This window comes from Somniosus microcephalus, chromosome 15 (genome assembly GCF_052327205.1).
Source record: "Somniosus microcephalus isolate GS21.2 chromosome 15, FLI_Smic_1.0, whole genome shotgun sequence".
NCBI classification, from domain to species: domain Eukaryota; kingdom Metazoa; phylum Chordata; class Chondrichthyes; order Squaliformes; family Somniosidae; genus Somniosus; species Somniosus microcephalus.
This window is the reverse complement of record NC_141001.1, coordinates 73,758,249-73,772,206: the sequence shown is the minus strand read 5'-3', so window position 1 is coordinate 73,772,206 and position 13,958 is coordinate 73,758,249. Positions and strand designations below refer to the sequence as shown.

At 47.4% G+C, this 13,958-nt stretch overlaps 1 protein-coding gene across 12 annotated transcripts in view; it reads right to left on the bottom strand.

The window, feature by feature from the left end:
* The window catches only part of LOC147107033 (serine/threonine-protein kinase BRSK2), a 1,115,513-nt gene that overhangs the window by 126,230 nt on the left and 975,325 nt on the right, over positions 1-13,958 (bottom strand). For all 12 annotated transcript variants that reach the window (XM_086008028.1, XM_086008027.1, XM_086008038.1 and 9 more), the window contains one exon: positions 110-207. In XM_086008028.1, the coding sequence (XP_085864154.1) occupies positions 110-207 (98 nt within the window). The remainder of the gene's footprint in view (positions 1-109; positions 208-13,958) is intronic.

Below are 13,958 nucleotides of genomic sequence, written 5' to 3'. Positions count from 1 at the left end.
AAAGGCTGGGATCATGACGTGTTTAGTATAAAGGGAAGCATCAATAACTTAAAACGCGGCACTTCTGCTGATTATATTTGTAAGACTTGCAGATACCCAATGTGCTCACCTATATCATTTCGAGGGGGCAAGTCTTCATCTTCGTGGCTTGGATACCGCTCTTTCCGATCAAGAAGAAGAAAATAGATCATTTTTTCTTGATTTTCTCTGCAGATTGGGAAAAAGTCAAATCAGTGTGCTTCAGTCATTTGACAATGTCATAATACAATATACCTGCATACAGCTCTACTTGGTCTATTATTAAAACTTCTGCATTATAAAGATGCTGGCTTATGTCGCTATAAATTAATGCAGGTGGTAAATTACATCCACTGAGCAGAAGCCCCAATTTTAACACAACCTGCCCGGCAGGAATGGGGCGGGTAGCGGTTAAAATTGCAAAAATCGACCTAGCGCACCCTTCCCGTCAGAAGCCCGCCCGGCTGCATTTCAACTCCAGAGCTGACTCAGCTGGCAAACGCACCCACCAGAAACTGGCGGGTGCCTCGTGAATAAATTCGAATCGGATTCATTAGTACCCAAGCGCGATTTTAATTGGGCGGGTCAGAAGTCCTGCCCAGCGGTAAACCCACTGAGCAAAATCTAGTGCGATTGGCTTCACAACCTGACTGGTATGACTGGAAGCTTCATTTAAAGGGCCACCCACCTGCGGGCAATGCTGTCGCTAATTTTTTATTTTCATGCACGGTCCCTTTAACTGGCTGCACGGCCCATTCAAGTTTTCGCACATGCGCGGTTTCTTCCATGTAAAAGCCGGTGAGTGGCCTGCGCGGGACCTCCAGCCCGCTGCGTGGCTGTGCAGCTTAGCCGGAACGTTGCCTGCAGGCACTTAGGAGCGGAGTACCATTGTGGGTAGTGCATCTAAGGCAGTGCTGAGATTCCAGTTTGCTTTTTTGTCAGATTTTTCCCCCCTTACCCACTCTCATTAAGCACTCACTGCTTATCGTGGGTGTTGTTTTGACTTCCTCCTGTGGATGGACGAACAGTTGGAGCAACCTCAACAACAAGGACAAGCAGCAGGTGGGCCTGTTAGAAGATAGCAGGTGAAGGGAGCTGCTCGTAGAAGGCCTTATCGAGTCTATAGGCCGAGTTACTTGGATATTTCTGAGCAGTGCATGAGGAGGCGGTGCTTCACCAGGCAGGCTGTCGCTGACCTATGCAGCCTGCTGCAGCAGGACCAGCTGCCTTGTGGACCAGGGGGCCGTGCTTTGCCGGTCGCTGTAATAGTCATGTTTTTCACCACAGGCTTCTTCCAGGCTTGTACAGGGGGCATCACCTGCATTGCCCAGTCTGCAGTGCACAGCTGCATCAGGCAGGTCACTAATGTCCTCCTTGCGAGAACAAACCAGTACATTACCTTCCCAATGGACCCCAACAGCCTAAATGAGAGCGCGCTGGGATTTGCTGCAGTGGCTGGTTTCCCTCACGTCCAGGGCATAATAGACTGCACTCATGTGGCTATCAGGGCACCAGGAAATGAGCCACCAGCTTTTGTCAATAGTGAGGGCTTCTACTCCCTCAATGTTCAACTGGTGCGTGATCATCGCAGAACGATAATACAAGTGTGTACCAGTATTGCTGGTAGCTGCCATGATGTATTCATTCTACAACACTCAATCCATCCTCCCACTTTTCCACCCCTCCAAGAATGTCAGAGGATGACGTCCGGGAGACAATTGATACCCCCTTCATACATGGTTCAAAAAACTCCTCTGCAGCCTCACTATGCCTGAGCAACACAGGTACAATAAAAGCTATGGGACAACCATTGCCATTTTGAAGCAAAGTGTTGTGTATGTAATATGTGTGCTACTTTGAACCTATGGACAGGACTGCACTACTTGTAGGGCGTAGTGATACGCAGTACCACTCCTGGCCATAGGGGTATAAATAGTACTGTGGGTACTGATCTCCCCTCAGTTCCCGCCTGTGGGCATGAAGTAAAGACCTACGTGCAGTCCCTACCTCCAACCAGTAAAGACCTGTTTGAGTTATATGTTTAAGTCTTTGTGTTAATTGTTCAATACAATACACATACTTAACACTGGCGACGAGTCGGTTCGAACCCTGCGGCAGTTATTCCACGGCGGCTTCGTCCAAAGACAGGACGTTGAAGAGAGGTTTCAATCCTCAACACCCCACTCAAAACTGAAGGGCAGCAGAAATCCTGACAGCTTCCAGCGACTGGAAGCTACAGGCATTAGGACCCTGAAGCCTCCATAACCTCGTAGGTAAGCCAGAGCCCGGGAGGGAGCGAGCAAGAGCCGCGCGAGCGGGTGAGCCAGAGGCCGGGAGCCGCTTCAAGTGCGAGGCGCAGCGCGGGCCAGCGATCGGGACCAAAGATAAGGGCCGCACTCGGACTGAAAGGCGCGGCGGCTGCAGAAGCTCAAGGTGCGAGAGCCGCGGTGCACAGCGCGGGCTATCGATCGCACAGAAGATAAGGGCCGAGAGCCGCTTCGGTCGGGAGCCACTTCGCGATCCAGCGATCGCATCCGCTGATAAGGGCCGCACTCGGGGGCTGAAGGGAGATGGCGTCGGGGGACGGGTGAAGACCGCCAAGCGCGGGAAAACCGCCATTTTGTGGGCGGAGGACGACGGCAAGAGCGGGAAGCCGCCATCTTTGATAACAAGTAAAGAAAATAAAACCTGAGAAATTGCAAATCTACAATGCCTAAACACGGGAATATTAGCACCTTTGATAGTGACCTCGAAGATTGGGCCATATATGTTGAAAGAGTAAAAAATTATTGTAAGGCCAATAAAATTCGTGACCAAGATAAAGCTCTAACATTATTAAATTTAATGGGTGCGAAGACATACGGGCAATTGAAACACCTGTTATCACCAGATGAACCGGCGGATAAGACGTTCGATGAGATTGTTACTGTCCTGAAAGATCATCTAAACCCCACGCCGCTGATGCTAGCGGAACGATTTAAATTTTACGACAGAAGGCAGCTACAGCATGAAAGCAATGCTGAATATTTGCTGGAATTGCGTAAATTAGCGAAATATTGCCAGTTTGGAACGGGACTGACAGATGCACTACGAGACAAATTTGTGTGTGGTTTATTTAAACAGGATACACAAAAGCGACTGCTCGAGGAGAATGAGCTGACGCTTGAGAAGGCGGTCACTATGGCAGCAGCACACGAAGCCGCAGCGAGAGGCACGGCAGTAATGCAGCTACGGTCACCGGAGCTCAGTGCACACAAATTGGGTGTGAGTTCTGGCAAATGTTATCGTTGTGGAAAGACAACGCATGATCAGAACCAGTGTTGGTTTAAAAACCAAGAATGTAGAACTTGTGGTAGGCTTGGACATATAGCTAGAGTATGCAGGTCAGGGAAGAAGACCAGCAACAAGAAGTCACCGCAAGGAAAATACGCAAAGGTACACAAGGTGACCGAACAGGAGTCCGATTCAGACGCTAGCAGTAATGAACTGGCTAGCTTAAGCTGTAATGAACTGGCTAGCTTAAGAGTACTCAACGCTGGTAAGGGTGCAGACCTCCAGACAATTTGGGTCACTCTTCAGATAGAAGGAGTCCAAGTAAAACTGGAATTGGACACTGGATCGGCATTGACGGTCATAAATAAGAAAGATTACGGAAAGTTATTCCAACATATTCCCCTACAGGATACGGGGATTATATTGAAAACATACACGGGGCAAAGAGTGTACCCCATCGGGAAAATAGAGGTTGCAGTGGTCCACAAGGGCGAAGACAGTCAAATAATGGACTTATATGTGATATCTGAAGGAGGTCCTCCACTACTAGGACGGGAGTGGATTAGGAAAATGAATATGGACTGGCATTTCCTACAAACAATAACGAGTGAGAACTCGGTGAAGATAGTCGGCCCAGACTCTGGAACGGATGATGGTAAGCCCAACTCAGGTGCAAAAGACAAAGTTTCAGCACAGAATTCCACTGAGCAACAACAACATAGTTTAACTGTGGATTCTGAGTCTGGCAAGTCTACTGATGTGCCCATTTCTGAGGGACACCGGGCTCGAACTCAACTCCATTTCAAACTACAACAGCAATTAGAACAAATGCTTCGCCGTTTTGAGCAAGAGTTGAATGCAACGAAAGAGTTCTTTGATATAGAGTTGGAGAATCTGGAAAGACAACAGAAGCAGCTGATGGAGAAAATGGAGCAGGAGCACACAAAACGTCTGATGTCAGAGGAGTTAACGGTCAGCCAACTCCTGCATATGCTGAAGGACAGGACTCTGAAATGGGAAAAACTTGAACACGAACTTCAATATTCAAACGAAAGGGGTTCGGAGCTCTCAAAGGTTATTGGAAGAGCTGAGGTGGCAACACAGACTGAGATGACTGCAACAGAGCAGCCCTTGGATGCCAAAAGTACGCTGACTCACGTCAACGTAGAACAACAGACCGCTGAAACAGCTGCTCCGGTAGAGGGATTGAATAGTCCGATCGATCAATCTCCAAAAGAAGTTGAAGTAGTAAAATCTCAAATGAGGTCATTAGTAAACGACTTGCTGAAAGCCCAGAAAAAGCTGGATGAAGAGGTACGCATGAAGAAGTCTCTTCAGGAAAGATGTCTGGACTTGGAACAAAAGCTGGCTAACGCCCAGCTGGGTATGGAGGAAATAGAAGACCCTCTCGCTGGCCTAGATCAGGACGACACCGAATATTACTATGTCCTGTCCTGCCCAACTTGTAACTTCGACTCCCACCATACAGAAATCATGGAGGAGCACCGAAAGTCTACGGAACATCGGGAGAAGGCGGCTCTACTACGGAAAAAGGAGGAAGAGAAGGAGGAACTGCGCATGCAGCTGGCAGCTGACAGTGGAGCCCAGAGAGTCTCCAAGAAGCAGAAAAGGAAAAGTCGAAACAGAAGATGACCCATCTGAACCATTATTACCTCTACCAGATCACACACACGTGGTCCCTCCGAACGGAGCCAATTCAGTTCGGAAGTTCAAACTGTTAAATCCATGGAGGGACTATTGAATGAGTCACTCCAGCAACGTGAACCGACTACACCACCGAGATTGAATCTGTGAACTGTTTTCCGCAGAGACTGAATCTGTGATCTGTTTTGACATGAAGTTATCTATGTTATTCTGTTATGTAAACCTGAAGTTATATATGTATATATGTTATTACGTTATGTTAAATGGGGAGATGACTGTAAAGCTAAGGAGGGAGGAATGTTGTGTATGTAATATGTGTGCTACTTTGAACCTATGGACAGGACTGCACTACTTGTAGGGCGTAGTGATACGCAGTACCACTCCTGGCCATAGGGGTATAAATAGTACTGTGGGTACTGATCTCCCCTCAGTTCCCGCCTGTGGGCATGAAGTAAAGACCTACGTGCAGTCCCTACCTCCAACCAGTAAAGACCTGTTTGAGTTATATGTTTAAGTCTTTGTGTTAATTGTTCAATACAATACACATACTTAACACAAAGGTTCAGATGCCTTAATCACTCTAGGGACTCCCTACGATATGGTCCAGACAAAGTGAGCTGTATCATTGTAGTTTGCTGCATTCTGCACACCTGACAATGCAAAGAAGATTGGAGTTGGAGGAGCCACAGCAACAGTAAGACGCATCATCAGACGAGGAAGAATTGTATGAAGGCAAGGGAGAACCACAAGGAGGAGGAGCAGTACAACACATTGAAGCTAGAGAGGTCAGGAAGCAGTTGATAGAGCAGTGCTCTTGATGACCTCCTCAAACTCCTTACCTGAAGAGTCATAAAAAGCCCCTTCCCTTCTCCACTCCCTTGATTCTACATTAAAGAACATTGCAACCATTCACACAACCTCTATGTCAATGACTTTCTGGCAGTGCAGATGAAAAGAAACTATAGACCAAAACTCCAAATGTGATAAAGGTATTGATTTTAATCCCAAACACAATATTGTAGTCAATTCTTTTAGCACCCTAGTTGTCAACACATAGGACTTTGCTTAAAAGAAGGTTTATTAACTACTACTCCTATATGGTGCTTCCATAGCTGCTTCAGCAGAGGTGGTGGATGGCTGCTTTTGCTTATGTGGGTGTCCTTGAGATGTTTGTCGCTGGTGACTTCTGGGAGCACCAGCCTCTAAAATGCCAGCTGCACACTGCAGCAGTTTGGCTGCTGCTGGGGCAGTCTGGTCCAACTGGCTTTCTGGTACCGTGGCTGGTATTGGTTAAGGGGGTGGCGAGAGAGCAGATGTGCTGACAGCCTGAGAGAGGGAAACATGTTCTGCTCCTGCTGTGCCACTGCCACTCCCATGGGGCTGAGCATTTCCACAGATTTGCGGCAGGGCAGACTGCTGAAGATGGGTAAAGCCTTCAAAGCTCTTACCGATGTGTTCCACCAGTCTTACCAAGGCGGATGTCTGTCTCTCCAAGGAGGAGCACAGGTTTGAGTCCAGATCCTGCATGGCAGCCATTTGACCTTCCACCAAAGCTGCAACAGCTGTGAACACTGACTCCTATTGTGAAGGCCTGGCTGCAGCGTCCCTGGAGGTGGTCACACTCTCCAAGGTAGATGTAAAAGATCCCACGGCACTATTTCGAAGAGGAGCAGGGGAATTCTCGTCGGTGTCATGGCCAATATTTATCCCTCAACCGATACCTGAAACAGATGATTTGGTCACTTGTCTCATTGCTGTTTGTGGGAGCTTGCTGTGCGCAATTTGGCTGCCACGTTTCCTACATTACAACAGTGACTACACTTCAAAAGTAATTAATTGGCTGCAACAGTGCTTTGGGACGTCCTGAGGTCATGAAAGGCGTTATAGAAAAGCAGAAAATGCTGGAGCAGGTCAGGCAGCATCTGTGAAGGGAGAAACAGAGTTAACGTTTCAGGTCGATGACCTTTCGTCGTCTGACGAATGGTCATCGACCCGAAACGTTAACTCTGTTTCTCTCTTCACAGATGCTGCCTGACCTGCTGAGTGTCTCCAGCATTTTCTGCTTTTATTCCAGATTTCCAGCATCTGCAGTGTTTTCTTTTTGTACTATAGAAAAGCAAGTCCTTTCCTTTTATTTTAGACTGCAGAGGGATGATGCCATGCAAGATGACACCATGCAGGCTGGAAGTGGACTCCTCCATACTGCCAGCCAATGCTGGTGAAACTCATTGGCAGGCCTTCCATTAACTTATATAATTGCTTGTGTGAGGCAAGCAGTTTTCTTCTCATAGTTGGGCCCCTGAAGTCTTCATCTCTGTGCTCCTCAGCAGAGCTGGGAGAGGATCCTGTTCTTCGCCAATCTGCCTCCTGGGCTGTCCCTGCCATGACTACCTGCTCCTGCTATGTGCCTCCTCTGAGGTATCTTCTTCTGTGAGCTGCGGTTGCCGAGAAGGACCTAGGGAAAAGAGAAAAGGGAAAAGAGTTAGGATGCCACTGAGAGGTTGGACAGTAGCTGATGACAGACATCATGAGACAGCTTGATGTAGTGAGGCTGGCTGAGGTTCATGAAGGGATGCAACTAACAGTCAGAGACCCTGTTCAGAGAAGCTGACTCACAATGTCTTATTCTGACAGCTCTAGAGGGGCCACTGGTGCTCCAGCTCGGGGAGGTTCGTGATGTTGCCTGATTCTCTCCCGCTCTTACTCCTCTCTCTTGTGTTGTATGCTGCAGAGAGAGAGCGGATGAGAGGTAGTGACTGATTCCTACAAAGGAGAATGCACATGTGTGGGGCTTTCAATTGTCGTGCAGATGCTGAAACTGAGAAGAAGCAAAATGAATCAGGATGGGGCGGTGTTGAATGGAAAGCACATGTGTGAAGTGAGGAAGGAGCCATGAGAGAAGTTGGTAATTCTGCAAAGGCTAGCAAGTGACAAGAGAATGGTGCTAGTAGCTGCTGTGAAGGGAGCAAGGAAGAAGCAAGTATGTGTTTTAATGACAGAGAGGTGCTATAAGGTGCCCTTGTACTGTGTGGTGAAGGATGCGATGGAGGTGAGGGAATTGTTGAGAATGCTGAGGGAAAGGTACTGTTGCCTGTTTTGTTGAGAGGGGTGTAGAAGTGAAGAGCTGTACTCACCCTTGCTACTCGAGGTCACTGAAGTGCATCCTGCACTGCAGCCAGGTCCTTTGTGCGATGCTCCTGGAGCTCAGCAATCTCACTCCATGCCTGGTGCACTTGATGTTTTGGGATTCTCCTCCCAGTGGTTGGAAAGAGAACTTCACTCCTCGCCCTGACCTCTTCCAGCAGGTCCTCCAGGGAGGCTTCAGAGAACCTCCGGGCTTGCCCGCGACTGATGCTGAATCGGTTTGTTCCTCTACCAATCCAACAGTGAAATCTTGCAGAGGGGAACGAAACCTCACCTCATGAGGTGCACGCCCGCTTTAAAAAGGCCTCTGGCTGACACTGACAAAGTGGGCGGGTTTCCCGTCTTATCAGTGAATCGGGCAGGAGCCCGCCTGCGGTCTTCTAATAATAAACGGGGGTTAAAATTCCATGGGTCAGTTTTCTGAGGCAGCGGGCGTGTTTCAAAACTCATCCTGCTACCCACCCACCCAGAGTTAAAATCAGGGTCTCGCGGTCTTTTCAGTATAAATTTAAAACATGGTTCTGGTATCTAACATAGAAACATAGAAGATAGGAGCAGGAGTAGGCCATTCGGCCCTTCGAGCCTGCTCCGCCATTCAATGAGATCATGGCTGATCATCCAAATTCAGTACCCTGTCCCTGCCTTCTCCCCATATCCCTTGATCCCTTTAGCCTCAAGAAGTATATCCAACTCTTTCTTGAATATATTTAATGAACTGGCCTCCACCACTCTCTGTGGTAGAGAATTCCACAGGTTCACCACTCTCTGGGTGAAGAAATTCCTCCTCATCTCAGTCCTAAATGGCTTACCCCTTATCCTTAGACTATGACCTCTGGTTCTGGACTCCCCGGCCATCAGAAACATCCTTCCTGCATCTAGTCTGTCCAGACCGGACAGAATTTTATAGGTTTCGATGAGATCCCCTCTCAATCTTCTAAACTCCAGTGAGTATAAGCCCAATCGACACAATCTCTCCTCATACGTCATTCCTGCCATCCCAGGTATCAGCCTGGTGAATCTTCGCTGCACTCCCTCCATGGCAAGAACATCCTTCCTCAGGTAAGGTGACCAAAACTGCACACAATGCTCAAGGTGCGGTCTCACCAAGGCCCTGTACAACTGTAGCAAGACATCCTTGTTGCTGTACTCGAACCCTCTTGCTACGAAGGCCAACATACCATTTGCCTTCTTAACCGCCTGCTGCACCTGCATGCTTACCTTCAGCGACTGGTGCACAATAACACCCAGGTCTCTTTGCCCTTCCCCTTCCCCCAATCTATTGCCATTCAAATAATAATCTGCCTTCCTGTTTTTGCCACCAAAGTGGATAACCTCACATTTATCCACATTATAGTGCATTTGCCATGTTTCTGCCCAATCACCCAACCTGTCCAAATCGTATTGGAGTTTCACGACATCCTCCTCACAGCTTACCCTCCCACCCAGCTTTGTGTCGTCTGCAAATTTGGAGATATTACATCCAATTCCCTCGTCCAGATCATTAATATATATTGTGAACAGCTGGGGTCCTAGGACCGATCCTTGCGGTACCCCACTAGTCACTGCCTGCCACTCGGAAAACAACCCGTTTATTCCAACTCTTTGCTTTCTGTCTGCCAACCAGTTCTCTATCCAAGTCAATACCTTGCCCCCAATCCCATGTGCCTTAATTTTGCACGCTAATCTCTTATGTGGGACCTTATCGAAAGCCTTCTGAAAGGCCAAATACACCACATCCACTGGTTCTCCCTTATCTATTTTACCAGTTACATCCTCAAAAAATTCCAGTAGATTAGTCAAGCATGATTTACCTTTTGTAAATCCATGTTGACTTTGTCCGATCCTGTCACTGCTTTCCAAGTGCTCTGTTATTACATCTTTTATAATAGACTCTAGCATTTTCCCCACTACCGATGTCAAGCTTACTGGTCTATAATTCCCCGCTTTTTCTCTACCACCTTTTTTGAATAGTGGGGTAACATTAGCTACCCTCCAATCCATGGGTACCGTTCCAGAGTCTATCGAGTTCTGGAAGATGACCAGCAATGCATCTACTTTCTCTAGGGCCACTTCCTTAAGTACCCTGGGATGTAGACCATCAGGCCCTGGGGATTTATCGGCCTTCAGTCCCATCAATTTTCTTAACACCATTTCCCTACAAATACTGATTTCTTTCAGTTCCTCCCTTTCATCAGACCCTATGTTCTCCGGCATCTCTGGGAGGTTATCTGTGTCCTCCTTTGTGAAGACAGAACCAAAGTATGTATTTAGTTGGTCTGCCATTTCCTTGTTTCCCATTATAAATTCCCCTGATTCTGACTGTAAGGGACCTACGCTTGACTTCACCAATCTTTTTCTCTTCACATATCTATAAAAGCTTTTACAGTCAGTTTTTATGTTCCCTGCAAGCTTACTCTCATATTCTATTTTCCCTTTCTTAATTAATCCCTTTGTCCTCCTTTGTCGACTCCTAAACTGCAAATCCTCAGGATTATTGCTTTTTCTAGCCAATTTATATGTCCTCTCCTTGGATCTTATGCTATCCCTAATTTCCCTTGTTAGCCACGGTTGAGTCACCTTTTTTGTTTTATTTTTATGCCAAACTGGGATGAACAAATTCTGTAGTTCATCCATTCGGTCTTTGAATGTTTGCCATTGCCTATCCACCGTCAACCTTTTGAGTGCCATTCCCCAATCAATCCTACCCAACTCGCTCCTCAGACCATCATAGTTTCCTTTATTTAAATTGAGGACACTTGTCTCTGAGTCAACTACTTCATTCTCCATCTTAATGAAGAATTAGATCATATTATGATCGCTCCGACCCAAGGGGCCTCGTACAACAAGATTGCTAATTAATCCTTTCTCGTTACATAATATCCAGTCTAAGATGGCCTGATCTCTGGTTGGTTCCTCGACATATTGGTCCAGGAAACCATCCCGTAAACACTCCAGGAGTTCCTCCTCCACAGTATTGTTACTAATTTGGTTGGCCCAATCTATATGTAGATTAAAGTCACCCATGATGACTGCTGTGCCCTTATTGCACGCTTCTTTAATTTCCCTTTTAATGCCATCCCCAACCTCCGCCTTACTGTTTGGAGGTCTATATACCACTCCCACTAATGTTTTTTTCCCCTTAGTATTTCTCAATTCTACCCATACAGATTCCACATCATCAGAGCTAATATCCTTCATTACAATTGTATTAATCCCTTCTTTAACCAGTAATGCTACCCCACCTCCCTTTCCTTTTTGCCTATCTTTCCTGAATATCGAATACCCCTGGATGTTGAGTTCCCAGTCTTGGCCATCCTTGAGCCACGTTTCCGTAATCCCAATCAAATCATATTCGTTTACCTCTATTTGCACAGCCAATTCATCCACCTTATTACAAATGCTCCTCGCATTAAGACACAAAGCCTTCAGGCTTGTTTTTTTAACGCTCTTAGACCTATTAGAATTATTATTTACTGTGGCCACGTTTGATTTAAACCGTTGATTTCTCTGACTGCCACTTTTGTTTTTCTCCTTCCTATCTTTTGCTTTTATCCCTGTTTTCCTTTCCTCTGTCTCCCTGCTCAGGTTCCCAACTGCCTGCCATTTTAGTTTAAACCCCACCGAACAGTGCTAGCAAACCTCCCCGCAAGGATATTTGTCCCGCTCTGGTTGCTTAAAGCCATAAAAATGCAAGTTATAAAACGAGTTACAATGGATGGTACCTTCTCAAGCCCCTAAATTAGCACATAACCAACATAAACAACAACATTTCATTTATCCAAAAGTGGAAGAGTGAAATCATTGAAATGGTCCAACTGATGCGGCTTTTTCATTCCCGGGCTGGAACGTGGCAAAGCGAGCGACCAGCCCATCTGGGAGCAGTAGCAACCTGACTGGACCAATTTTAATGGCTGGGCCTCATTAACATGCCAACTTCCTGGCCAAGATGACTGGGAGGTTGACGGGGAAGCAGCTGCCTGGCTGTTAAAATTGAACGCGGTGGGGCCGCCTCCGGGGACCAAGGAGAACGGTTCCCAGCACAAGCTAAGTGCTCCGGGAGGGGAACCCCGTTGGGGAATGGAGGAGGGTAGGGGGCTGGTGGGAGGGAAGCATGGGGCAGGGGAGGCCCAAGGTTTCCTTGTGGGCGCCAGAGAAGCACTCCTGCTCCCACTGGCTCACAAAGAATCTAAAAGACATTTTTGAAAACGTACCTTGCTGGGCCTCTTCTTGGCAGGTTTTGCCTTGCAGGAAGGCCACCACTGTTCCCCCGCTCAGGCCTCAGGTTAAAATAACAGATCGGGCCCTGTTATGTCATCGCAGCCCGATCTGCATATTTCAAGAGATCCCTGCCAGATTGGGGAAAGGAGTGGGTAAGTGTCCTGCGCCATTTTAACTGTCCCCCCCCCTCCCCAACCTGGTTTCCACTAGGCGGAGGTGAGTTAAAATCGACCCCAGAATTTCTGAATCTCATTTTACAGACTGGGACGTAGAGGCCCTGTCAAATATTGCGACTCAAATGTGTGGTGAACTTCTTGGGTTAACCGGCCACCCACTCGGTCTCAATAATTCCAACAAGTTGGCTTTGGGGTTGCTGAAGGCTGCACGAGACTCACACATAGGGAACCGGCACAACTAGCACAGCGCTAAACCAATATAAACGTAACAATTGTGTTGAGGGTGAGGGAGGGAGATGTTACATGATTTCCTTACTGCTTGCGTTTGGTTTTGAGGTGCTCCAAAACTGGAGTTTTAATGCTTAGTAGGGTCATCATCACGGCCTACAAAGAATCATAGAACCACCTGAAGAGGAGGCCAATCGGCCACTTTCTGTGCTGACGCTCTAATACAGCTGTCTATTTAGACCCATTCCTCTGCCATTTAACCTTTAAAAGTTATTATGGATTCTGCTTCTACCACTGTAAAGCTATAGTTAACCTCCTGCATCCGATGTTTACGTGAGCTAAAACAGTTTAACCCGCTCTCTTTCGCATTCCGAAGGGACCGTTCCCTCCGTGACACCCTGATCCACTCTTCAATCACCCTCAACACCCGCTCCCCTTCCATGGCACCTTCCTGTGCAAGCACAGGAGATGCAACACCTGCTCTTTCACCTCCTCCCTTCCTGCCGTCCAAAGCCCCAAACACACCTTCCAGGTGAAACAGCGATTTACTTGTACTTCTTTCATCTTAGTATACTATATTCGCTGCTCACTATGTGGTCTCCTCTTCATTGGGGAGAGCAAACGCAGATTGGGTGACCGCTTTGCTGAATACCTCCATTAAGTCCGGATGTGTGACCCTGAGCTTCCAGTCATTTGCCACTCTAATTCTCCATCCCACTCCCACTCTGACCTCAGCCTCCTACATTGTTCCAAAGAAGTTCAACGCAAGCTCGAGGCTCAGCACTACATGTTAATTAGGCGCTTTAAAGTCTTCCGGCCTCAACATTGTGTTCAACTACTTGAGATCATGACCACCGCTCCCTGTTCTCGGACAGCAGGTGCTGGTAATGGTTCTGCTTTTATTGCCCATCCCTAATTGCCCTTGAGAATGTGGTGGCTCACCACCTTCTTGAACCGCTGCAGTGCCTACATAAGAACATAAGCATTAGGAGCAGGAGCAGGCCATACGGCCCCTCGAGCCTACTCCGCCAATCAATAAGATCATGGCTGGTCTTCGACCTCAACTCCACTTTCCTGCCCTATTCCCATATCCCTTGATTCCCCTAAAGTCCAAAAATCTATCGATCTCAGCCTTGAATATACTCAACAACTCAGTATTCACAGCCCTTTGGGGCAGAGAATTCCAAAGATCCACAACCCTCAGTGAAGAAATTCCTCCTCATCTCAGTCTTAAAA